A 26,820-nucleotide genomic window follows, 5' to 3' on the forward strand; every position below is an offset into this window, starting at 1 on the left:
AATGCTGACAGTCTTGTCATTATCTCTCCCTCAACTAGTGTTTCCCAACTCAGATCTAGGCCGATATCGTTTCCCAGTTGCTCCCCATCTGTCACTTACTGTACGTTTCTCTTTCTCGCTCTCTCCGTTTTTCCCTCTGCCCTCTTAACATTTACCGGCGAATACCAGTGCTGCAGAGAAAGTAAAGACACCCCTTCCTGAATTCTCCAGTCAGTGACTGTCCAAAACCTCCTTTGGCATGCTGAAGTTGACTGCATACTTCCCCCGAATCCAAACCAGATGTGAAATTGTAATGTATGGCAGGGTTTTTTTCTTTCTCTTCAAAGGAAGTCGAATGTGGGCCAAAAATGTAGTCTTTTGACCATCCACACCGAGATATAAAAATGTATCCAGATACATTTTCCAGAATCTAAAGCTGTTTTTCATGATTGGTTGAAAAAGCACTGTAGGATTTAGGTACATTTTTCTTTCTGTTATCGTTGGGGGAAGAGTTATGGTAAGCTTGGATAGCCATTTGGGGGAGGGGGGGGGGGGGGGATATATGACAATTGCATTTCGGGCTGTGCTTTACTTCTGAGAGTAGCTATTCATTCTTTCCTCACAATGAACATGTCCTCTCTTGGCAAGTAAGAATAAGGTTTTATCACAATGTCATTTTTGGCATTTACAAAAGTCCGTAATAGGCCTACAGAAATTACTGATGAGCGCTGTGTTACCTCCTTTTCTGTGGTTAACTGACATTCTCCATAAGATATTCTAAATCACTATGAAACTCCTCCTGTTCCATGTTGAGCCCCATTTTTTTTTTCTCCCCCTTCGGGGCCAGTTAGCGCATATCCTTCTACTCGCTGTGCAAACCCTGCTAACATTCTAGCGGAGGTTTGTGTCCCGCATAGGCCTGTATTTTTCCTGTGTTTCCTCTGCCTCTCTTCAAATCTCTAAATCACATCTCTCCTCTACACCTGCTCGCTCATTAAAAGCTAAGAGGAGAGACAAATGCCCTGCCACAGGTACTCATTTGGCTAGCTTTATGTTTACGACACTCTCCCTCATCGGAAGCTCTCGGTGTCCTCCCACCAAATGCTCAGGGACAATGACCGGTTAGACCTCCTGTGTCTGGTCCTCGGCCCAGCCCTCTTTTGGTGAAGTCAAACCCTCCACATAGGAACAGTGTACTACTTTGTCACTACTGAGCAAAACTAAGATGAGCTGTACTGGGCCTGCCTGTTTACGGTTCCAGCATAGTTGCTGGAACCATGTGGGAAGGACGATATGAGAAGAAAATATCTGAGCCAGCACAGAATGGCTTGAGTCTGCATGATATTATGAAAATGGTCAGTAGAGACAAAGCATCTCGACGCTGTTATTTTAGGGATCACAGAGAGTAGCGATGTCCACAGCAGTAGTGTTTTAGTGGGCCTCGGGCCTACTGATTGTAGCCTCATGAAATGTGAGGAATGAGGATGTTGGTGGGTGGGCCAGGTTGTTCTCATCTGAAAGTGGGGGAGAAAAGACGTAGAAGTGGCAACTCTTCAGCTGGATCCTCTGTTTGTTTACCAACGGCATCCGATCTGTGGCTCCACTCCGTGTCTGGAAGTGTAAACAGCGGCGGCCACAGATTGCGCAATGGCTATGCATCCCGACCCGTGGAAGCTATGGAGTGCTGGGGCGGAGTTGGCCTGTTCCAACCGCAATTAAGGAAATTATGCATTGCTTAACAGGAAGTGTTGGTTTAACAAAGGTTTGACCTACCGAGACACATCAGTTTAAGATATGCCTCTGGCATTTTAATCGTGACGAGTGAGTGCCTTTGTCCTTGTTTTTTTTATGTTGGGTACTATTGGAAAGCAGCTAGCTAGGTTCTGTGTCATATTATCCCCATGTGAATCGTCATTTGTCAGTTAGAAGCAGAAAGCATCTTTGTGGTCTGAGTCTGTTCATTAGGTTGTTATAGTGACTGTGTGTTTGTAAGCGTGGTTATCTCGTTTTCATTGGGTTGTTATAGTCACTGTTTTTGCAAACATGGTGTGATCTCGTTATCGTGAGCAATTTCCTCTGCTTCCTCTGACTTCATTGGCTCACCCCTTCCTCACAGTTACTGTAGTGTCTTTATCTGATACAGCGAATGCCAGCGAGTGCAGCTCACAACTACAAAAGTACAAACACATGTTGCTCATGAAATGTATCCCCTAGTTTGACTTTGTTGCTTCATTGTGCCTCTAGTCTCATGTCAACCGACATGCATAGGCTGAGTTACAGTGGCTTCAGAAAGTATTCGTACCCCTAGACTTATTCCTCATGTGTCACGGATTAAATCCAAAATGTATTACATGGTTTTTTTCTCACCCATTTTCACGCAATACGCCAAAATGACAGTGAAAACCCTTTTTTTTTTTTTTTTTTTGCACATTTATTGAAAATATCTCATTTGCATAAGTATTCACACTTCTGAATCAATACTTTGTAGAAGCACCTTTTGGGTAAGTCTCTAAAAGCTTTCCACGTCTGGATTTTGCAACATTTCTCCATTCTCTTCAAAATTCTTCAAGCTCTGTCAAATTGGTTGTTGATCATGGCTAGATAGCCATTTTCAGGTCTTGCCATAGATTTTCAAGTAGATGCAAGTAAAAATCTGTAACTTGGCCACTCAAGAACATTTACTGTCTTGGTAAGCAACTCCAGTGTAGATTTGGCCTTGTTCAAGTTAATTGTGAATTCCAAGGGGAATTCATATCCCATTGTCTGGTGGAAAGCAGACAGAACCAGGTTTTCCTCTAGGATTTTGCCTGTGCTTAGCTCCATTCCGTGTATTATTTTATCCTGAAAGACTCCCTGGTCCTTAACGGTTACAAGCATACCCATGACATGATGCAGCCACCACTATAGTAAAAAATATGGAGAGTGGTACTCACTAATGTGTATGTTTGGGGCAAATCCGATAACACTTTGTATTCAGGACAAAAAGTTATATTGCTTTGCCACATTTTTTTGCAGTATTACTTTAGTGCCTTGTTGCAAACAGGATGCATATTTTTGAATATTTTTTTTTTAAAGTCACCATTGGCCTCATGGTGAAATTCCTGAGTGGTTTCCTTCCTCTTCGGCAACTGAGATGGGAAGGACACACATATTTGTTGTGACTGGGCGTATTCATACACCATCCAAAGTGAAATTAATAACTTCTTCATGCTCACAGGGATATTCAATATTAGCTTTTTTTTTTTATTTACCATCTACTTTCTTTGCGAGGAATTGGAAAACCTCCCTGGTCTTTGTGGTTGAATGTGTTTGAAATTCACTGCTCGACTGAGGGACCTTATACTGATAATTGTGAGTGAAAAAATTAAAGGCAAGGCAAGTGTCCTTTGGGATTTAAACAGTTGATAATTCAAGAACACAATGATCTAGCTACTGCAAGTCTTGTGCTGGATAAGTACAGTGCCTTCAGAAAGTATTCACATCCCATTACTTTTTCCACATTGAGACATTTTCAAATTGATAAAAAAAAATACTAAAAACTTGTCACTGGTCTACACACAATAACACAATGTCAAAGTGGAATTACGTTATATATATATATAACGTAATTCCACTTTGACATTGTGTTATTGTGTGTAGACCAGTGACACGTTTTTAGTATTTTTTTTTATCAATTTGAAAATAAAATGTCTCAATGTGGAAAAAGTAATGGGATGTGAATACTTTCTGAAGGCACTGTACTTATCCAGCACAAGACTTGCAGTAGCTAGATCATTGTGTTCTTGAATTATCAACTGTTTAAATCCCAAAGGACACTTGCCTTGCCTTTAATTTTTTTGTTTAAACATAAAGGGATTGTAATCCTAATGACAGTCTAACACAAACAGGTTCTGGACCATGAAAATATTGTTGTGTAATTCATGCAATCGACATTTTAACATTCGTCACCAAATGGAGAGTCTTATCTAGCTGACACGGCGTGATACATTGAGTAAATAAGGCAGGGAGAGGTTCCCCGTTTGGCTTAGTTTTGAAATGGCCATTGCGATTGGACTGTAACACAAATGAACTTTTCTCGATATGCTCAACCGGGCCTTAAATGATATACTGAAGTGTCCAGCGCTGTATTTTCTACCCGTCTCAAAGCCAGCCAGGGAGCTTTACTCTGTCTGGAAGACATCCAGACAGTAGAACTGAGGAGCATAATGTGGTGGTATGTGTTTATCCAAACCCAACGTTTCACTTTTCCTCTGCTCTGATTTATGACGTGTCATAGGTTTCAGATCCAACGCCAAGATTGGATTTTCCTCTAAATGTCACCCTCTTCTTTGCTCTTTCTATCTATTCCATTTGATTTCTCCTTAATTTCTTCTCACTCTCCGTGCGTTTTCTCTGTCGTTCTCATATTGCCCATTCTAGCCAGTTTAGCTAATGCAGCAATTGTCATGTTTTTAATTCGAAAAATACTAAGCAGGTTAATATTAACTGATACACTACATGACCAAAAATTATGCGGACACCACTTCAAATTAGTGGCTTCGACTATTTCAACAACACCGGTAGCTGAAAGGTGTAGAAAATCGAGAACACAGCCATGCAATCACCATAGACAGACACTGGCAGTAGAATGGCCCGTTCTGAAGAGCTCAGTGACTTTCAACGTGGCACCGTCACATTTTTATGACCTGCTAGAGCTGCCCCGGTCAACTGTATGTGTAGTTATTGTGAAGTGGAAATGTCTAGGAGCAACAACTGCTCAGCTGTGAAGTTTTTCCTAGCCACCGTGCTTCTACACCTGCATTGCTTGCTGTTTGGGGTTTTAGGCTGGGTTTCTGTACAGCACTTTGAGATATCAGCTGATGTACGAAGGGCTATATAAATAAATTTGATTTGAAATTTGAAGTGGTAGGCCACACAAGCTCCTGAAGCATGTACCATGTATAAATCATCTGTCCTCTGTTGCAACACTCACTACTGAGTTCCAAACTGCCTCTGAAAGCAACTTCAGCACAAAACTGTTCTCTGGAGTGATGAATTACGCTTCATCATCTGGCAGTCCAATGGACTAATCTTGGTTTGGTGGGTACCAGGAGAACGCTACCTGCCCGACTGCATAGTGCCAAATGTAAAGTTTGGTGAAGAAGGAATAATGGTCTGGGGCTGTTTTTCATGGTTCGGGCTAGACCCCTTAGTTCCAGTGAAGGGAAATCTTAATGCTACAGCATACAATAACACTCTAGACAATTCTGTGCTTCCAACTTTGTGGCAACAGTTTGGGAAACAGTCCTATTTCAGCATGGCAATGCCCCTGTGCACAAAGCGAGGTCCATACAGAAATGGTTTGTCGATTTTACGTGGGATAACTTGACTGGCCTGCACCGAGCCCTGGCCTCAACCCCATCGAACACCTTTGGGATGAACTGGAACGCCGACTGCGAGCCAGGCCTAATCGCTCCCAAGATCAATGCCGACCTCACTAATGCTCTTGTGGCTAAATTCTGCAGGGACTTGCTTCCAATGTTCCAACCTCAAGTGGAAAGCCTTCCCAGAAGAGTGAAGGCTGTTATAGCAGCAAAGGTTGGACCAACTCCATAATAATGCCCATGATTTTGGAATGAGCTGTTTGACGAGCATGTGTACACATACTTTTGGTCATGTAGTGTATCTGTAAGTATTGACTATGTAATAGTCACTTGTGAATATTCTTTCATTGCACTCTAGGATTTATTTTGAGGGTGCATTGTGGGCTGTATTCCCTCTCCCATTCACAACATTCATTGTTGAGGTGACAACACAAGTATGAAAGGAAGCAGAGGTATTTGGCAACTACAGGAATTATAGGTCAGCTGGATGCTGGAGACTCAGATTCCCTGTGCTCTACTGATTTGCGCATACTTGCCAATACTCAATGAAACCTATTCCCACACGTCTATAGAAACACAAAACCATCTAAACAGACACAAACACAGGATAGACACAACAAAAGCTATAGACTAAACAAAATTGTACACTTGTCGTGCCATTTATAAAACCTTTGGTCAAAACAGAGGACACTGGCTCTAAGTCCCTGGAGAGCCACAATGTGGTTTGTAGGGCTCTATGAAATCACTAAAAATGTTTGCCTGATTCCAATGCCCCCGTGCACAAAGCGAGGTCCATACAGAAATGGTTTGTCGCTCTTTGTGGAAGAACTTGACTGACCTGCACAGAGCCCTGACCTCAACCCCAACGAATATCTTTGGAATTAATTGGAACGCCGACTGCGAGCCAGGCCTTATTGCCCGACCTCACTAATGTGCTTGAGACAGAATGCAAGCAAGTCCCTGCAGCAATGTTTCAACATCTAGTGGAAAGCCTTTCTAGAAGAGTGGAGGCTGTTCTAGCAGCAAAAGGGGGGGACCAACTCCATATTAATGCCCATGATTTTGCAATGAGAAGTTTGACAAGCAGGTGTCCACATACTCTTGGCAATGTAGTGTATATGCTTTGATGTTTTTATATAGACCAATGGTTAGTTCAATGTGTGTAAAATATATGCCTTTGGGCTGCAATAGGAAGCCATCTTTGTTTCCTAACTGCAGAGCGCCGAGTGGTTAGAAGTAATATTCCTAAGGAGGCCAGCTCATGTCTAACACACAACCACTCCCCATATTCTGGTAGTCAATCCTTTCTTTTCTCACACTTTAAGATGGCCATTCATGTCCTTTTTTTTTCTTAATATATGTCCTTTAAAAAGAACAACAGTGGTCTCATTCCCAGTCAGTGAAATAGGTGTTTTAAAACCGGGAGCACACATTCTTGTCGAAGTTAAAACAGTTGTAGTCGGTAATAATAAGGTTTTGTTGACCTTGTTTGAGTCTCCTTTCCACAGCAGCATTGCTTGTGGTTGATGTCTGTGTGTGAGGACACTCTGAACCTTTTTTGAGGATGTGTGTGTGTGTGTGTGTGTGTGTGTGTTTGTATGTGTGCATATATATGTGCTTAATCATAGAGTACACACAGACAAGCAAGAGCTTGAACTCTACACAGAACACCTGTTGGGTGAAGTACACAGGGCGATGTCGCTGTCTAGTACGTCAAGGGCTCTCCTTGCCATGTTTACATCGGCTCAGCTCCAGCAGCCTTACGCTTACTCATCAACATTCTGATCCACTCCGACCAGACTAATCCTCAACGCATGATTATAGAGGAAATTTCCAGAAATGACACAAGTACAGTAGCTATAGCGTCACGTTTTTTTTTCAGCCTCTAAGACATGCATGTGTTTCCCATAAGATTGAAACGTGTTAGTCGTGTGCACTCTGGCTATAGATAGGCATATAATGTACTTGGTTTATTTGGTTGTCTTGTAAATATCACCCTTTCATATCCACATTTTGAAATCCTTTTCGAATAACTTTCTCTGCTCATGGTCTTCATAACATTTTCCTTCACAACAACTTGTCTCTCATCAATGCTATTCCTGTGTCTGTAATTGTGGAACATTAGATGGTTATGTCATAATTTGCTTGTGTAGCATACTTTGTGGAACTCGCTACAGTCTCTTTTTTTTTTTTTTTTTTTTTTTTAGACAGCCAGGGACTGTCTCTCTCATCTGTTGATGTAACACACTGTCTACTGCTTTGTCTGGCAACTCTGACCGTCGCCAAACAGACGTTTTACAAGCGGATACTCTCATCGGGGCGTTGGGACAGAGGAAGAGTGCTAGGGACTGTTCCCAGCGAGGAGTGCAACGGCCGGCTCGTTTAGAGTGAACCGAAGCGCGAGCAGAGTTTTTAATCAGGGGATTAGCGGGCCGTCAGTTAAACCGGACCGAGCACTGGGGTTGGTGTGAGGGAGCCTTAGCTAACCCATCTCTGGCGCACATCCTGAGTTTGAGCCTAATCAAACGGCGTATAGTGCTGACTGACTTGGCAGCAATGAGTAAACAACTTGCATAGACCCATAGAGAAAGCAATCAGCCGCTCTATTGTTTTATCTCTATGCATAGAGAGAATCACGTTTACATTGCTAGGGCTCTATCTCTACGCATAAACCTCTCCACCAACATGTTAATCGGGGGGGGGGGGGGGGGGGGGGGTTGTGATGGCTAGAAAAGACTGACCTTGACGTTCTCTAGCTATCTCACCGGATGTTCTGGCTGAGAATGAGAGACTTCAACCCCAATCAACGGCCTTGAAAGAGTAGAGAAAGTCAGAGGAAAAGGCACTGGTGAGGAGCCGCTCCATTTTTACCTACAGTATATAGCATTTGCAGCATCTGGATACGTTTCCATTGAGCTAAATGTCTTCCAGACAGTTACATTCCCTTTTGGGAATTATGCATGTAATATACCAGAATGTATTACAAGTAACCTTACTGTAAGATATCATAAACAGAATTGTTGGGTTGTTGGTCATCCTTGGCGGGGGAGGTAGTGCTTTCCTATAAGTCTCTCTCAGGGGAATGTGTCACTCACTACTCTAGTGTTTGGGAATGTTACGAGCAGAAAGTGGTTTTTCTTAGTCACTGCGCCCCAAGCACGGATAATATGGACTCCTTCCGGGAATCCGGGATACACTGGGAGCAAAGCAGTGTGAGAAATAGTCTCGATCGTAGTTCACTGAGTACCACTTCCACCCCCTACAACCTTCCATTCTCTCGGTCTCGCTCTCACTCTCTCTGAGCAAACAGCAGCCCCCTCACTGTCTTTTTAGGGGGTGGTGGTGGTTTGAAGGGTGGTCGTTTCGGTTTCTGGATTCAATCACTTGTGGAGCCCCAGGGTCGTACACTGACGTCATGCTCTCTCGCTGTGAGAGCCCATGTCCTGTGGCATCCGGAGTTCATTTACCCATCAGGGCTGTCCGCTCGCCCCTCACGGATTGTTACTCTTGCATTTCAATATTACAAGATGTGAAGACAAAACAACCCGTTCTGTCCTACCCTAATATGTATTTATGTATCGGGCTTTGGAATGTCGATGAGTGTAAAACTCCCATCCTTAGTTTGGAGTCCTTTGGAGCCACTGGCTGCTTCCTAATCTTAACTGATTGCTGGCAGGCGGGTTATTGTAGCTCAAGCCGTCGTCTCCCCAGGTGCCATAAATACTTGTAAACTCGGCAAAAAAAGAAACGTCCTCTCACTGTCAACTTTATTTTCAGCAAACTTAACATGTAAATATTTGTATGAACATAACTGAGACATAAACCTAACAAGTTCCACAGACGTGTAACTAACAAATTGAATAATGTGTCCCTGAACAAAGGGGGGGGGGGGGGTCAAAATAAAATCAAAAGTAACAGTAAGTATCTGGTGTGGCCACCAGCTGCATTAAGTACTGCAGTGCATCTCCTCCTCATGGACTGCACTAGATTTGCCAGTTCTTGCTGTGAGATGTTACCCCACTCTTCCACCAAGGCACCTGCAAGTTACCGGACATTTCTGGGGGGAAAGACCCTAGCCCTCACCCCCCGATCCAACAGGTCCCAGACATGCTCAATGGGATTGATCTATGCTCTTCGCTGGACATGGCAAAACATTGACATTCCTGTCTTGCAGGACATCACACGCAGAACGAGCAGTATGACTGGTGGCATTGTCATTAGAGGTCGACCGATTTAATTAGGGCCGATTTCAAGTTTTTATATATATATATATATATATATAATCTGACTGAGCATACAAGTATCTAAGTATCTGACTGAGCGGTGGTAGGCAGAAGCAGTCGAGTAAACATTCATTCAAACATCACTTTCGTGCGTTTTGCCACGTTGTTCGTCAAGCATTGCGCTGTTTATGACTTCAAGCCTATCAACTCCCGAGATGAGGCTGGTGTAACCGAAGTGAAATGGCTAGCTAGTTAGCGCGCGCTAATAGCGTTTCAAACATCACTCGCTCTGTGCCTTCTAGTAGTTGTTCCCCTTGCTCTGCATGGGTAACGCTGCTTCGATGGTGGCTTTTGTCGTTGTGTTGCTGGTTCGAGCCCAGGGAGGAGCAAGGAGAGGGACAGAAGCTACAGTGGGGCAAAAAGTTATTTAGTCAGCCACCAATTGTGCAAGTTCTCCCACTTAAAAAGATGAGGCCTGTAATTTTCATTATAGGTACACTTCAACTATGACAGACAAAATGAAAAAAAAAAATCAAGAAAATTGTAGGATTTTTAATTAATTTATTTGCAAATTATGGTGGATTTTTTTTTGTTATTGACCAAATACTCAATCTCAATACTTTGTCATTGCCAACAAAGGGTATATAACAGAGGTCAAATGTTTTCTCTAAGTCTTCACAAGGTTTTCATACACTGTTGCTGGTTTTTGGCCCATTCCTCCATGCAGATCTCCTCTAGAGCAGTGATGTTTTGGGGCTGTTTCTGGGCAACACGGACTTTCAACTCCCTCCAAAGATTTTCTATGTGGTTGAGATCTGGAGACTGGCTAGGCCACTCCAGGACCTTGAAATGCTTCTTACGAAGCCACTTCTTCGTTGCCTGGGCGGTGTGTTTGGGATCATTGTCATGCTGAAAGACCCAGCCACGTTTCATCTTCAATGCCCTTGCTGATGGAAGGAGGTTTTCACTCAAAATCTCACAATACATGGCCCCATTCATTCTTTCTTTTACACGGATCAGTCGTCCTGATCACTTTGCAGAAAAACAGCCCCAAAGCATGATGTTTCCACCCCCATGCTTCACAGTAGGTATGGTGTTCTTTGGATGCAACTCAGCATTCTTTGTCCTCCAAACACGACGAGTTGAGTTTTTACCAAAAAGTTATATTTTGGTTTCATCTGACCATATGACATTCTCCCAATCTTCTTCTGGATCATCCAAATGCTCTCTAGCAAACTTCAGACGGGCTTGGACATGTACTGGCTTAAGCAGGGGGACACGTATGGCACTGCAGGATTTGAGTCCCTGGCGGCGTAGTGTGTTACTGATGGTAGGCTTTGTTACTTTGGTCCCAGCTCTCTGCAGGTCATTCACTAGGTCCCCCCGTGTGGTTCTGGGATTTTTGCTCACCGTTCTTGTGATCATTTTGACCCCATGGGGTGAGATCTTGCGTGGCGCCCCAGATCGAGGGAGATGATCAGTGGTCTTGTATGTCTTCCATTTCCTAATAATTGCTCCCACAGTTGATTTCTTCAAACCAAGCTGCTTACCTATTGCAGATTCAGTCTTCCCATCCTGGTGCAGGTCTGCAATTTAGTTTCTGGTGTCCTTTGACATCTCTTTGGTCTTGGCCATAGTGGAGTTTGGAGTGTGACTGTTTGAGGTTGTGGACAGGTGTTTTTTATACTGGTAACAATTTCAAACAGATGCCATTAATACAGGTAACGAGTGGAGGACAGAGAAGCCTCTTAAAGAAGAAGTTACAGGTCTGTGAACCAGAAATCTTGCTTGTTTGTAGGTGACCAAATACTTATTTTCCACCATAATTTGCAAATCAATTCATTAAAAATCCTACTGTGATTTTCTGGATTTTTTTTTCTAATTTTGTCTGTCATAGTTGAAGTGTACCTATAATGAAAATTACAGGCCTCATCTTTTTAAGTGGGAGAACTTGCACAATTGGTGGCTGACTAAATACTTTTTTGCCCCACTGTATACTGTTACACTGGCAATACTAAAGTGCTTATAAGAATATCCAATAGTCAAAGGTTAATGAAATACAAATGGAATAGAGGAAAATAGTCCTATAATTCCTATAATAACTACAACCTAAAACGTCTTACCTTGGAATATTGAAGACTCATGTTAAAAGGAACCACCAGCTTTCATATGTTCTCATGTTCTGAGCAAGGAACTGAAACGTTAGCTTTCTTACAAAGCACATATTGCACTTTTACTTTCTTCTCCAACACTTTGTTTTTGCTTTATTTAAACCAAATTGAACATGTTTCATCATTATTTACTTGAGGCTAAATTGATTTTATTGATGTATTATATTAAGATAAAATAAGTGTTCATTTAGTATTTGTCATTATTACAAATAATGAAAATCGGCCGATTTTTAATCGGTGTCGGCTTTTTTGGTCCTTCAATAATCGGTATCGGCGTTGAAAAATCATAATCGGTCGACCTCTAATTGTCATGCTGGCGGGTCATGTCAGGATGAGCCTGCAGGAATGGTACCACATCAGGGAGGAGGATGTCTTCCCTGTAATGCACAGCGTTGATTGCCTGCAATGACAACAAGCTCAGTCCGATGATGCTGTGACACACTGCCCCAGATCATGACAGACCCTCCACCTCCAAATTGATCCCACTCCAGAGTACAGGCCTCGGTGTAACGCTCATTCCTTCGACGATGAACGCAAATCCGACCAGCACCCCTGGTGAGATGAAACCGCAACTCGTCAGTGAAGAGCACTTTTTGCCAGTCCTATCTGGTCTAGCGATGGTGGGTTTGTGCCCATAGGTGACGTTGTTGCCAGTGATGTCTGGTGAGGACCTGCTTTTCAACAGGCCTACAAGCCCTCAGTCCAGCCTCTCTCAGCCTATTGCGGACAGTCTGAGCACTAATGGAGGGACTGTGCGACCCTGGTGTAACTCGGGCAGTTGTTGCCATCCTGTACCTGTCCCGCAGGTGTGATGTTCGGATGTACCAATCATGTGCAGGTGTTTTTATACATGGTCTGCTACTGTCATGTCAATCAGCTGTCCGTCCTGTCTCCCTGTAGCGCGGTCTTAGGCGTCTCAGAGTACGGACATTGTAATTTATTGCCCTGGCCACATCTGCAGTCCTCATGCCTCCTTGCAGCATGCCTAAGTCACGTTCACGCAGATAAACAGGGACCCTGGGCATCTTTATTTTGGTGTTTTTCAGGTTCAGTAGAAAGGCCTCTTTAGGACACGAAGTTTTCAAAACTGTGACCTTAATTGCCTACTGTCTGTAAGCTGTTAGTGTCTTAATGACCGTTCCACAGGTGCATGTTCATTAATTGTGTATGGTTCATTGAACCAGCATAGGAAACAGTGTTTAAACCCTTTACAATGAAGATCTGTGAAGTTAATTTGTAAAAATCCAAATATCTTTGAACGACCGGGTCCTGAAAAGGGGATGTTTAATTTGGATGTTGGGCCAAAGCTGCCTGGATGGTCCACGCAAGGAGGAAAGAAGTGGGCTCCAGAATGCCTTGGATGATCCATGCCAGGCTCCGAAAGCTTGTACCCTTGGTTGTTTAGACATCTCCAATGCAATATTGGTCCAGCCTTCACAGAACTAGTGCTTACATCAAACGTAAGTGCTTTCTGGCCATACTACTGATACAAATGAACTGGGAAAGGGCAATAAACAGATCCTCCATTTTTTATTTTAGATGAAGGATGATGTCAGAACACAGGCTAACCTTTGCTTTCAGTACCGCATGAGTATGCACATGCCTGGTCTCGTTCACCTGTTTGGAAAGCAAGGCTAGCACATACCTGGTGCAGCAGGATATGCTTTGGTTTGATGGTGCAGCCTACACCGTAGCCTTGTGTCATATGTATAGACAAGTCATTGGCATGAAGCTAGCTAACATTTACTTTGGCTCACTAAAGAAAGTTCTAGGTATTGAACCGTGGGGTTGCAAGCTCAAATTCCATCCAATCATCCATGTTTGGTTTAACCAAGGTGGTTGTCAATGATGCCCCCCCCCCCAGTTTCATGACTATGAAGTGTATAATGGTTGAGTCTCTCAGGTCCTCGGGGGACATGTATCAGTTGCCTCATTAGTTGTAGAGCTGTGGTAGGCTAGTGACGTGAACCAGAGACCGCAGGGCTCCCTAACAGTAACGCTGCCTAATTTATGGTTCTGCTTATTGAAGGGGGAAGAGAGGGGGTTGAAAGTGCCTCGCCAAAATGGGTAAAGTGGTGTAATTTCAGAGAGAACACATCATTGGGTTATTTATGAACATTAGGAGCAGGTGAGGACATTTTTTGTCTTTACTCCATCACCCAACTCATTTGAAGCAATTCCACATGAATGACAGACTCCCATTTTTTTTTAAATCAAATAAAAGCTACGTCAAACAAAAACCAATGATTGCAAAGTTAAACGAACCTTACAACGCTATGCACAAGGACTACTTATAATCATTTCCAAAAATGTAATAAAAACACATTTACTTGAACAGTGGAATTGCCCCTCTCACCGAGAGCTGAAACATGATAGTTTAGGTCTGATGTGGTCTTTGATCCAGAATTGTTTGTGTGTGTGTGTGTGTGTGTGTGTGTGTGTGTGTGTGTGTGTGTGTGTGTGTGTGTGTGTGTGTGTGTATGAATATGAACACAGGCAGCACTAGACCTCTCAAGTCTTGATTTCATTATTTCTGGGTGGTTGAACACTTATCACAGGGCTTTCCTTCAGCGACACTGTAATATTTTGGCAACCAGATACCATTACCATAATGCGCAAACAATATTATTGTGTACTTCAGCTAAGATATAGTATGTCATCAAACTGATGTTCCTTTAAAAACTATGTATAAATATAACATTACAGTATATGTTAGTGAATATACACTACAGTATATGTTAGTGAATATACACCACATGACCAAAAGTGTGTGGACACCTGCTGGTCGAACATCTCATTCCAAAATCATGGGGATTAATATGGAGTTGTTCCGCCCCTTTGCTCCTATTAGGATCAAGTCAAATTTTATTAGTCACATGCGCCGAATACAACAGGTTACCTTACTGCACAGTGAAATGCTTACTTACAAGCCCCTAACCAACAATGCAGTTTTAAAAAATATGAATAAAAAATAAAAGTAACAAGTAGTTAAAGAGCAGCAGTAAAATAACAATAGCGAGACTATATACAGTGGGTTCCGGTACAGAGTCGATATGCGGGGGCACCGGTTAGTTGAGGTAATATGTACATGTATATAGGTAGTTATTAAAGCGATTATGCATTTATAATAATGGACAGTAGCAGCGGTAAAAGAGAGGGGGGGGGGGGGAGAGCAATGCAAATAGTCTGGGTAGCCATTTGATTAAATGTTCAGGAGTCTTATTGCTTGGGGGTAGAAGCTGTTTATAAGCCTCTTGGACCAAGACTTGGCACTCCGGTACATGTTGTCATGTGGTAGCAGAGAGAACAGTCTATGACATGGGTGGCTGACGTCGTTGACAATCTTTAGGGTGTTCCTCTGACACCGCCTGGTATAGAGGTCCTGGATGGCAGGAAGCTTGGCCCCAGTGATGTACTGGGCCGTACGCACTACCATCTGTAGTGCCTTGTGGTCGGAGGCCGAGCAGTTGCCATACCAGGCAGTGATGCAGCCAGTCAGGATGCTCTCGATGGTGCAGCTGTAGAATCTTTTGAGGATCTGAGGACCCATGCCAAGTCTTTTCAGTCTCCTGAGGGGGAATTGGTTTTGTCGTGCCCTCTTCACGACTGTCTTGGTGTGCTTGGACCGTGTTAGTTTGTTGGTGATGTGGACACCAAGGAACTTGAACTTTACTTTACCTTCTATAACAGTATTTGAATGTTTGGGTTTTTAAGTGTGATACGTCCATTTGTATAGTTTACTCCTCTACTTGAGTCATCTCGCTCTCCACACAGACCTAGTCCCATCCCCTGTCACTCAAGGAGCGCATTTGTTGTTGCTTGCCCACGAGACACCTTCGTTCAGTCTGAATGGTTAATGCAGCACGTGCAACAATGTTGATGACAAAGATAATGGTTTGCAAGCCCTGCCACATCCGATGAGCGTCAGAGCTGGTGTAGTACGATTTGATCTTAGTCCTGTGTTGACACTTTGTCTGTTTGATGTTTGTCGGAGAACATAGATAGCAAAACAGTCCTGTAGCTTAGCATCTGCTTCATCTGACCACTTTTTTTATTGACCAAGTCACTGGTGCTTCCTGCTTTAATTGTAGCTTGCAAACAGGAATCTGGAGGATAGAATTATGGTCTGATTTGCAAATGGAGGGTGAGGGAGAGCTTTGTTCTTGTCTCTGTGTATGGAGTAAAGGTGGCCTAGAGTTTTTATTACAATTTTTTTTCCCCCTCTGGTTGTCCAGAAGTTATTTTCGGTCATAAGGGATGGTAGCAGCAACATTATGTACAAAATAAGTTACAAACAACGCAAAAAAACTAACATAAACACACAATCTGTTAGGAGCACGTAAAACATCAGCCATCTTCTCCAGCGCCGTCTTGGAAGTTGGAAGCACAGAATTGTCTAGAATGTCATTGTATGCTGTTACGTTAATATTTCCCTTCACTGGAACTAAGGGGCCTAGTCCGAACCATGAAAAATAGCACCAGACCATTATTCCTCCTCCACCAAACTTTACAGTTGGCAGTATGCATGGGGTAGGTAGCGTTCTCCTGGCATCCACCAAACCCAGATTAGTCCGTCGAACTGACAAATGGTGAAGCGTGATTTATTACTCCAGAGAATGCGTTTCCACTGCAACAAAGTCAAATAGCGGTGAGCTTTACACCACTCCAGCCGACACTTGGCATTGCTCATTGTAATCTTAGGCTTGTGTGCAGCTGCTTGGTCATGGAAACCCTTTTCATGAAGCTCCCGACGAACAGTTTGTGTACCGATGTTGCTTCCAGAGGTAGTTTAACTCGGTAGTGAGTGTTGCAACTGAATGCAGATGATTTTTAAGCACAATGCAATTCAGCACTCGCCGGTTCCGATCTGTGAGCGTGTGTGGCCTACCACTTTGTGCTTGAGCCTTTGTTGCTCCTAGATGTTTCCACTTCACAATAACAGCACTTACATTTGACCAGGGCAGCTCTAGCAGGGCAGACATTTTACGAACTGACTTGTTGAAAAGGTGGCATCCTACATTAGTGCCAAGTTGAAAGTCACTGAGCTCTTCAGTATGTGCCTTTTTTTTTTTTTTTTTTTTTTACACCCTTTTTCTCCCCAATTTCGTGATATCCAATTACGATCTTGTCTCATCGCTACAACTCCCCAATGGTCTCGGGAGAGGCGAAGGTCGAGTCATGCATCGTCCGAAACATGACTCGTCAAACCATGCTTCTTAACACACGCCCACTTAACCCGGAAGCCAGCCGCTCCATTGTGTTGGCGGAAACACCGTTCAACTACGACCGAAGTCAGCCCGGCTTGCCACGAGTCGCTAGAATGCAATGAGCCAAGTAAAGGACCCCTGGCCTAACCCTCCCCTAACCCGGGCGACGCTGGGCCAATTGTGCACCGCCCTATGGGGCTCCTGGTCATGGACGGTTGTGACAGTCTGGGATCGAACCCGGGTCTGTAGGGCTTTAGACCGCTGCGCCACTCGGAAGGCCCAGGAAGGCCATTCCATTGCCAATGTTTGTTTCTGGAGATTGCATGTCTGTGTGCTTGATTTTTATACACCTGCCAGCAACGGGTGTGAAAACCCAATACACTAATTTGAAAGTGTGTCCACATACTTTTGTGTGTGTGTGTAGGCCTATCCTCGATTTGTGTTCTCACAAGTCGACTGTCATGAGTTTGACATGAGGGTAGTCTTCACCGCTGTCTCGGTTGGTGGTCCACACAGATCTCCATCTCTTCCCAACATAAATATTTACCTCATATTTGCATTTACCGTTTCATTCCTTTCATCTCGGAGACAGTAGATTCAGAGGGGTTGATAGTGTTACGGAGGAGTGCAAGCAAAGCCCAGAGTGATAGCTCTGTGCATCTCTCTCTCTCTCTCTCTCTCTCGTCTGCGTGTGCATCTCGCTTTCATCACTCAGCAATAAAAGTTAATAGCTGTTTTGAACTACCCCTCATGAATGCCAAGTCTCATCTCCTGTTCCCTCTCTTTCTCCTCTTTCACTCTCCCTGTCTCGCTCTCTCCATTGAGTGTTAAGTTTTAGTTCAACTTCAGTTCAGTTAAAGGTGAACAGTAGAAAGTGAACACAATGACAGACCGAAAAATGCTTGCAAATGACAAATTTAACAGACCAAAACACTACAGGTGTTAACATTTTAAGTTCACTGATGTCTCTCCTAACCAGAGTTCATCTCATCTCTCCTTCCACCCTGTGTGTCACCCACTCCCTGCCTCCTTGCCGCTCGCCTTCCCTAGCACAAAGGGTTCATTTTAAAGGCTCATGTTCATACCAACACTCTTTTTCTGTTGCAGGGATGGAACAAGTCACAATGAGCGACCGGTTCGACTGCGACAACTGCAAGGAGTCCCTATACGGACGCAAGTACATCCAGGCAGATGGGGGAGAGGGGGACAACCCCTACTGCATCCCCTGTTACGACAGCCTGTTCGCCAACACCTGCGACGAGTGCAAGGAGCTAATAGGCCATGACGCCAGGGTAAGACTTTTGATTTTGGATCCACTAGTGGGTTATGTTCATTAGGGCATGAAATACTTGTTGAGTCATTTCAACACCGCAAACTGTTGTTACATGGTAATGAGTGGTAGTTAGTAGTCCTCGTTAATTATGCATTCTGTATGCTAAATGGGGCAGTTGTCTTTCATGGTGTGAATGTGGAAGTGCAGGGTGTAGGCAAACATGCCATTACAGATGGTTTCCAACCAAGCTCAACTAGCCAGCCATGCCATGTCAGACCATGAAATGTTGTGAGGAAAATGTCTTCTTGTTCTCCACAATGAATGCAGTTTTAATATTTCCTTAATGGAAAACAAACACATGATGCTGATTATTTGCGATAGTAACAAGAGGGAGTGGATGAGATAAGCGATGAGGGTGGGTGTGTTCGCTCTCTCAGCTGCCTCTCTCTCAGCTGCCTCTCTCTCTCCCTCTCAGCTGCCTCGCTCTCTCCCTCTCAGCTGCCTCCCTCTCTCTCTGCCTCTCAGCTCGGGGATTTGACCTGCCGCCCCAGCTAGCCTATTCCTTCTGTTCATAACCAGAAACCCCAGTGTTAGCTTGAGTTTTCCTGGTACCTGCAGTGTCGGGATGACCTGAAAGTCACCAGAGTTGTTTTCATTACAGATCCAAAACGCACTATTTTTAGATCATTTACAATGGTGGTCACAGTAGTTCACTGGTCATTTGAAACAATTTTATCCAATGTACATGTGTAGCCAATCACTTCTACATTACATGTTCCGTTACATTGTGTAGCCTACATTGTACTCCTTTCCAGGAAGTCCTAGGAATTTGTGTCTGTAAATTGTCTTGGATGGAAGAATAGAATGAGCATAAAGTACTAATCTTGCAAATGTAACTGGTATTTTGACCTGCTCCAAACACGACAAAAAAGCACTCGGTTAGCAACAGTGCAGCGCCCCTGGAGCAGTTTAGGAGTTAAGTGGCTTGCTCAATGGCACAACGGTAGTGGATGGTAGCTCTGATTCTGATCTCGACTGTTGCCCTTGTCGTATCTCCAGGAGCTGTTCTACGAGGACCGGCACTACCACGAGCACTGTTTCCGTTGTTTCCGCTGTGACCGCTCGCTGGCGGACGAGCCCTTCACCAGCCAGGACGAGGCGCTGCTGTGTAACGACTGCTACTGCAATGAGTTCTCATCCAAGTGTGTGGCCTGCGACAAGACCGTCATGCCAGGTACTGTGCGGGGGGGGGGGGGGGGGTAGGTAAAATGACTGGAACTTTTTCAATCTTTTCCAGCCATTACAACGAGCCCGTCCTCCGATTTAGTGACACCAGCCTCCACTGACATAACTCACTTCTAGCATATATATTTAACATATGCTACACATACTGTACACTATGTGACACAAGACTGTAATCATGATCTCCCCCACGTCCTTGGAAATGGTTTGTCCTTGCGTCACCCTGGCACTGTTCATAATTTGTGCAGCTGAGTGTTTAAGATGGTCTGAAGATATAGGATAGTGAACATGAAAAGCACAAAGAGGCTTTGTCGTAAAGCTTGAGATCTCGAGAAATATCTTTGACAACAAAACATTTGCACCTAGCCAGAGAAAGAAATGCAGAGGAAGCGAGAATGTCAGAGAGACAAAAGAGCGATAGAGAAGAAAGAGTTAGCGAGTCAGCGCGGCCGGGGCAGAATGTGACAGGGTAATTGCCAGTTTGCCTTACTTGCTGTCTCTGAGCCAAATCCCCGTGCCTTGGAGAGGGGCCAAGTGTCTGATGCTAACGAGATAAGCCCGTAAACTATTTCGGCACCACTGTATCAGCCAAAACAGAAAATGATTCCAGGAAGAGTGTGGAGGTGTACCTTCTTTTTTCTCTCTTTTTTTTCTTCTTTTTTTTGTGGTACTTCTTTTAGTTTAGACGAATTCCCTTCACTGTATTCAGTATGCGTTGATGGTGTTGGATGGTGTCAGTAAGAGATGTCAGATAGCGAACTGTAAAGATACAGATATCATCTGAGCCTGGAAAATAATGACATGTTTTAGTGCCAACCAGATTGGGTATAGTGTCATATTATTCCGTCACACTTGATTTGGACAAATACTTTTTCTTTAATGAGTTGGACGAGAGGGATTTACTCCAGACACCCCAACAGGCCCTCATCCCCGTCATTCACAGGAGAAAGAGGCAGAGGTAGGGCAGAAGGAGATCGGGGTGCCTTGTGAGGATCTGGCAACGTGTGGCTAATCTGCCTTAGCCAATTGTAACGATGGCAAACGTACAATCGCTGGATAATAAAGTGGACGAACTAAAAGCACGTATATCCTACCAACGGGACATTAAACTGTAATATCGTAGGTTTCACTGAGTCAGGGCTGAACGTCGACCTCTTCTTGAACTGCACTGTTGGTTAAGGGCTTGTAAGTAAGCATTTCACGGTAAAGTCAACACTTGTATTTGGCGCATGTGACAAATAAAGTTTGATTTGAATAACATACAGCTGGCGGGTTATACCCTGTATCGGCAGCAGCCTCTGGTAAGACACCCTAGTCATAGACTGTTCTCGCATGGGGGAGGAGGTGTGATGGTGCTTTGCTAGAATTCAAGGCACACTGAACCAGCATGGCTACCACAGCATTCTGCAGCGATACGCCATCCCATCTGGTTTGCGCTTAGTTTTTAACAGGACAATGACCCAACACTCCTCGAAGTTGTGTAAAGGGCAATTTGACCAAGAAGGAGAGTGATGGAGTGCTGCATCAGATGACCTGGCCTCCACAATCACCCAACCTCAGCCCAATTGCGACGGTTTGGGATGAGTTGGATTGTGAGTGAAGGAAAAGCAGCCAACAAGTGCTCAGCATATGTGGGAACTACAATGTAGAAAATAGTAAAACTAAAGAAAAACCCTTGAATGAGTAGGTGTGTCCAAACATTTGACTGGTACTGTAGATGTACAGATAGTAATACTATCAACAACGTATCTTTTAGCATCTAGGGTTAGAATAAGGGTTAGGGTTAGTGGATTGTTTGTTGAACTGTTGTTGAACATCTCCAAACCATATACTGTACTTGGGAGTTGGGACTATCCAAATAAAGTGTTACCTATTATTCAGATGTTGTGCTATCGCTAGTGGCCTCTTGCCTAAGGTGTAGTTTTGCACTGTCAAGCTTCACTTGGTAAAGCTCAGGTGCCATTTTTCTTAGAACTCCATACCAAACTTCAATCTCCTCAAGAATATCCCCTAAGCCATTCGAATGGAATCCTGGAATCCTCAGAAGCACTCTGTCACTTAGACGGATCTGATAGAACAAGACCTGGGTTCAAATACTATTTGAAATCTTTCAAATACTTTGAGCATTTGCTTTAGCCTGCCTGGTGTACCAGGTGGGCGGGGTTTGCAAATGTTGGACTTTTCTATTGGTTCCATTGCAACAGGCAAGTTCAGTCAAGCACAGCTTTAAGTATTTGACATGGTTTCAAAAAGTATTTGAACCCAGGTCTGGATTGAGCCACAGCAATGTCGGTTGCCAGGGATATTCAGCCAAGCGGTGAAATGTTGTGCACTCTTGACAGGGCTTTTTCTTTTTGTTCTCACTCAATTTTCCCTTCAACAAAATATTTCCTCAACAGTGGGACATTCTGTTGCTATTATCGCTGTCAACTGCCATTCATCTTCTGACTTTGGACCTATTTCGTTTAAAAAAAAAAAAAACGTTTTACTTCGATATTGTCTTCTACCAAATAAATATCTCCTCCTTTCTCACTTCATTTTTCTCTCATCTCTTTTCTCTCCTCTCTCTATCTCTGCACTCCCAGGCACGAGGAAATTGGAGTATGGTGGCTCCACATGGCACGAGGGATGTTTCATCTGCCACAGCTGTGAGCAGCCCATCGGCTCCAAGTCCTTCATCCCAGACAAGGATGAACACTACTGTGTGTCCTGCTATGAGGACAAGTTCGCCCCGCGCTGCACCCGCTGCAAAAAGGTCCGTGTGAAAACTTCCCCCAAATCCCCTCTTTATTTCCTGCTTATTCCTTATTTCCTGATTCTGGGAACCAAAGGGGTTAAGGAGTTGTGTGGCAAAAGCCTTAAGAGGGTATCCATTCTGTATTATTATGAAACATTTTTATCACATCTATTGAGTGTATTCCATTCTATCATTTTGACTTGTGGTCTTTGACTAACTATGATGACCTTTGACCCTCTCTTCCCTCCAGGCCCTGGCTAAAGGGGGCGTGACGTATCGGGATGAGCCGTGGCACAAGGAGTGTTTTGTGTGTTCGGGCTGCAAGGTGCAGCTGGCAGGGCAGCACTTCACCTCGCGCGAAGACAACCCCTACTGCCTCAAGTGCTTCGGCAGCCTATACTCCAAGAAGTGTGAGGCATGCAGCAAGCCTATCACAGGTAGGGTCAAAGGTCACAGACAGCTATTATGACCCAGGAGCAGGGGACAGTTGAGAAAGGCTGCTATAGACATGTCTTTTTTCTCCTGAGGATCCAGGTTTACTAAGTAACTGCTGGCCATGTTCCAGACTGCCTACATAGCAGTCGCGCACCAAATCTTCAAAGGGATGGTTAACATGGCATTCAATCAGTGGTTATCTTTACTCGTGGCGACTGCTTTGCGGATAATCTGATTACACATGTTTATTTATGGGAGGAGACCTCAGTGGCTACTTGCTGTTTTGTTAAATAACACCTTCCTGTCTTGTCCAGGTTTTGGCGGAGGGAAGTACATCTCGTTTGAGGAGCGCCAGTGGCACCAGCCCTGCTTCACCTGCACAGAGTGCTCGGTCTCTCTGGTGGGGGCGGGCTTCTTCCCCAATGGAGACCAGATCCTGTGTCGCGACTGCAACACCAATAGCAATCTATAGACCACACACAGACACCGTATCGCCCCTCTCCTCACACACACACACCTAGGTCAACCCCAGGGCCCCCCATCACTGCCAAGGTTGTTAACACAGACCCACAGACTGCCTCTCAGGTCATGCCAACACACACAACTTGCTCACTAGACCACAGCTCGATCCCTCATCCTCCCCCAGAGCTTTCTGTTGCTTGCTGTCAAATACCAGAGCTAAGCATCAGGCTACTGAGGCACAGACAGACAAAAATCAGCCAGACTAAGGTTGATCTAACTTGGCAGAGGCACGTTTTCATTGTCTTCTTTGCCAAATAGACCTACTTTTCCTTCACCTGTATGTATGAGTGACTTTTAGGTCAGATTATGTTTGGTTTAACAGAGGAAAAAGTCTTATCTTTGAACAGAACTGAACCGTTATGAACGATTAACTGATTAGTGGTGTCATTTGATGGATTGCCAATGATCTACCAACCAAAAGAATGATCTACCAAAGAAATGTAATATCTGCCATCAAAGAATTTAACTGGTATGGGGGAAAACCATGGTTCTGAATTCACTGAAGAATTTAATTCCAGTATCACTACTCCAATATGCTGTATTAGAGGCTATAGCATTTTAATGTGAGGATAACATTGACCAACGTGCAAATTGTCCTTCGAACATTGGCCGAAATCATACTATTTTTGATGTAGTTGCTATCTAGACTGGAGAGGGGAGATCCACTCCAAGGCTTTCATTCTCCACAATAAGTTGTGACTGTGGGAAAGTTATGTGCCTTTAAAAAAATGCCATACTTTATATAGTATGTATTATCAAACCAAAGAAAAGAGAAATGCTTACAGCTATGCATACTTTTTGCTAGATTTTTTTTGTATGAACGCATCACCACTAATCTATGAATGCAACACTTTGCAAAGCAGCCACAGAACACTGATATTTACTACATTGTAAATATGTTATGCAAGTAAAATACGTTTGAGTGATTTCAATGCTGATAATTGCAGTTTTGTGACATACGACTGTTCTCCTGTGTCAATTAGGTTTCAGAGCAGTATTTGCTGTCATGCTTTAGTTGTTACTTAACCTGTAGTCGTATCATGATTTATTTGAAGAGAATAATATGTTGCAGTGGTTTGTTTATGCAGTTGTCAAACACTTTATAGTATCCCGAAGAATAGGTCCAAGAGATGAAGAAAAAAATAGAAATTGAGAGAACGTGAAAAGAAAGAGAGCTTGGTGTACTGGAGAAAACCAATGAAGTCAGTTAAGACATAAGGAAAGCGTTGTCATGTATTTGCACTATGGCTAAAATATTCCCCGTGCTCCCAGAATTTGTGAACATACAAACGCAACTCGAGCATTTTATATATGGAGCAACACCTAAACCACTCTTTGCCTTTTTTAAATAACTATTGTTTACTTTTTTTCCATATTGACACTTATCTATGATGTTTTTTTGTCAAGCATATTTCATTTTTTCGCCTTTGTATTTAATCTTTCTGTTACTATCGCTGTCGTTTGATAATAAATGGGCTAGTCCCAAAGAAGCTGAGCTGCATTTCATCAACTAAGTGGTATGCATGTCTTTGTAATTACCAGACATGGGTTCAAATACTATTTGAAATCATTTCAAATACTTTAGCTGGGCTTTATTGAGCTTGCCTGGTGCAATGGGACCAATAGTATAGTCGCAGAACTGCAAACCCCACCCATTGGCACTTCAGGCAGTCTAAGGCAAATGCTAAAGGTATTTGAAAGATTTCAAATAGTATTTGTTTGCCTAAAAATTATATTGATTGTTGCTGTTGAGATTGTCAGGTATACAACAAAAAAAAAATAGAAATATATCTTTATTTCATTATTTTGAGCTTTGATGCTGGCAAGTCAGAGTTGGCAAATGTGCTTTTTATAATTCTAAAAAAAGATGGAGAAACACACCATCGGCGTGATGGAAGAGTTGATTCAAATCAGTTAAGTGTATTCTGTTAAATTGTCCATTTGTATGACCTGTTTATAAAATCTTAATTCAAACAAATTTTAATTTAAAAATGTTTAATCGAAAACCAGATATTTTAGACTTAGATTTAGTGAAACACCTTAATTTTGACAGTTCATTGCAAAAGTGATATTTTGGTATTTTTAGTTGTAAATCTAGCTCTTTTTGCTCTTAGTGGTTCTACTCTACCTCTAAGTCATCTCAAGGGAGGTATTCGTTATGAAATACACTCCCTTCTATATGAGCTGGTGGTACCACCTCAAGGATAAATATAAAAGCAGGTGACACAATGGTCTTGGAAAGTGGAGTGTGCCAATTATACCGTATATTGCAATATTAATCCCGTGCCAACACGATTCTAATTCTGAAAAGTGAAAGCAAACTTGTAAGATAGGTCACCCTGGTAGTAGTTGGAGGTTTTAATACAGTAGCCAAGACCAATCTGTGAGTTAATTTGACCATTGGAAAAAAAGGTACTGTGTAAATACTGCAATGCAGGTTGGATTGAAATGAACCCCTAGTCTTCATTTTCAAGGTGATGATTGCACTTTTCTTCCCAACACAATACTGCAATAAATGTGAGTCCACATTTCAAATATTTTTTTGCGTGCCCAATGGGGGATTTGAACTTAATCTACTCTTAAATTTACCCACCCCCAAAATGAATATTTACGAGAAATTGCCCCCACCCACAACTTCTCACCTGAATGCATTTTTTGTACTTATGTGAAGGGGTTGGGTAAAGGTTGAAATTGGGGTTGAGATTTACCCTAATGTGTGGGTTGATGTTGTGCTAGTGATCTTATACTGTATACAGTAAGTCATCCAGTTCGGCACTTGTTTGTGCAACTAGCTTTTGACAGTCAATGTATGTAATTCAAATGGTATTTTACTGGCAGTATAGTATATGTCCAGATACCTACTTCTTTGTTGGCTGAGCTTCAGTGTAACCCAACTACTGGAAACCTCTAGACCTGATTCAGCATATAATACAAGGGTGTAGGAACTACACATCTTTGCTATGACAGTGTGTGTGTGTATGCATGTATGTGTGTTTAATGCTGAGTAGGCCGTTTCATCGCCTTGATAAAGCAAACAGGCCAATAACAAACAGACCGCCAGCTACTCTCTCCTGCGGGCATTGGTTCAATGTCTTTCTCCCTCCTGCCTTTCAGAGTTTTTCACCAAAAAAGGAAATGGAAAACTTTGCTCATGGGAGGGGAAGAGGACTGGAGGGAGGGAGAGAAAGAGGGAGGATGAGCACATCTGGAGCTGCTCCATGGTAAAATTCACTCGGTGCCAGTTGCACACACATGGTCCCTCAGATTTATGGGAAGATGACTCGGGTAGTGAGGTGAGGGCTGATCGGAGTGGTCAGAGCAAGCCCATATGACTGAGCCATCTCACAAACAGACGTGAGCTGAAGTTGTTTATATGGAAACGGACCTTAAACATGGTATAGGCTACAAGACTCTGGGGCTCTAAGAAGTTAGACTATATTTGTAATGACTGATTATTTTTAATTAGTGGCCCCTAATATTTTTTTTTAAATTACACAATCTAGCAGGGAATAAAGAAAGATTCAGAGTATTGATGTAATAGTATATTTTACACCTTGTTCTATAGTGATTGGTCAGCCAACAGCAGTGACTGAAAAGTGGTCCTCAAGTAGACAAATTGCATACCGCCTCAATAAATCCACAGACAATGCAATTGCACTGCACACTGC

At 43.2% G+C, this 26,820-nt stretch overlaps 1 protein-coding gene across 1 annotated transcript in view; it reads left to right on the forward strand.

Moving 5' to 3' along the window:
• The window catches only part of LOC110488976 (four and a half LIM domains protein 3), a 48,932-nt gene extending 24,285 nt beyond the window's left edge, over window positions 1–24,647 (forward strand). Inside the window, exons 2-6 of the mRNA XM_021561486.3 lie at window positions 18,051–18,235; window positions 19,276–19,450; window positions 22,044–22,213; window positions 22,446–22,632; window positions 22,945–24,647. Of these exons, the coding sequence (XP_021417161.1) occupies window positions 18,051–18,235; window positions 19,276–19,450; window positions 22,044–22,213; window positions 22,446–22,632; window positions 22,945–23,102 (875 nt within the window). The 3' untranslated portion in view covers window positions 23,103–24,647. The remainder of the gene's footprint in view (window positions 1–18,050; window positions 18,236–19,275; window positions 19,451–22,043; window positions 22,214–22,445; window positions 22,633–22,944) is intronic.
• The last annotated feature ends 2,173 nt before the right edge of the window (window positions 24,648–26,820 follow it).

This window comes from Oncorhynchus mykiss, chromosome 2, assembly GCF_057628025.1.
Source record: "Oncorhynchus mykiss isolate SJ-2025 chromosome 2, ASM5762802v1, whole genome shotgun sequence".
NCBI lineage: Eukaryota > Metazoa > Chordata > Actinopteri > Salmoniformes > Salmonidae > Oncorhynchus > Oncorhynchus mykiss.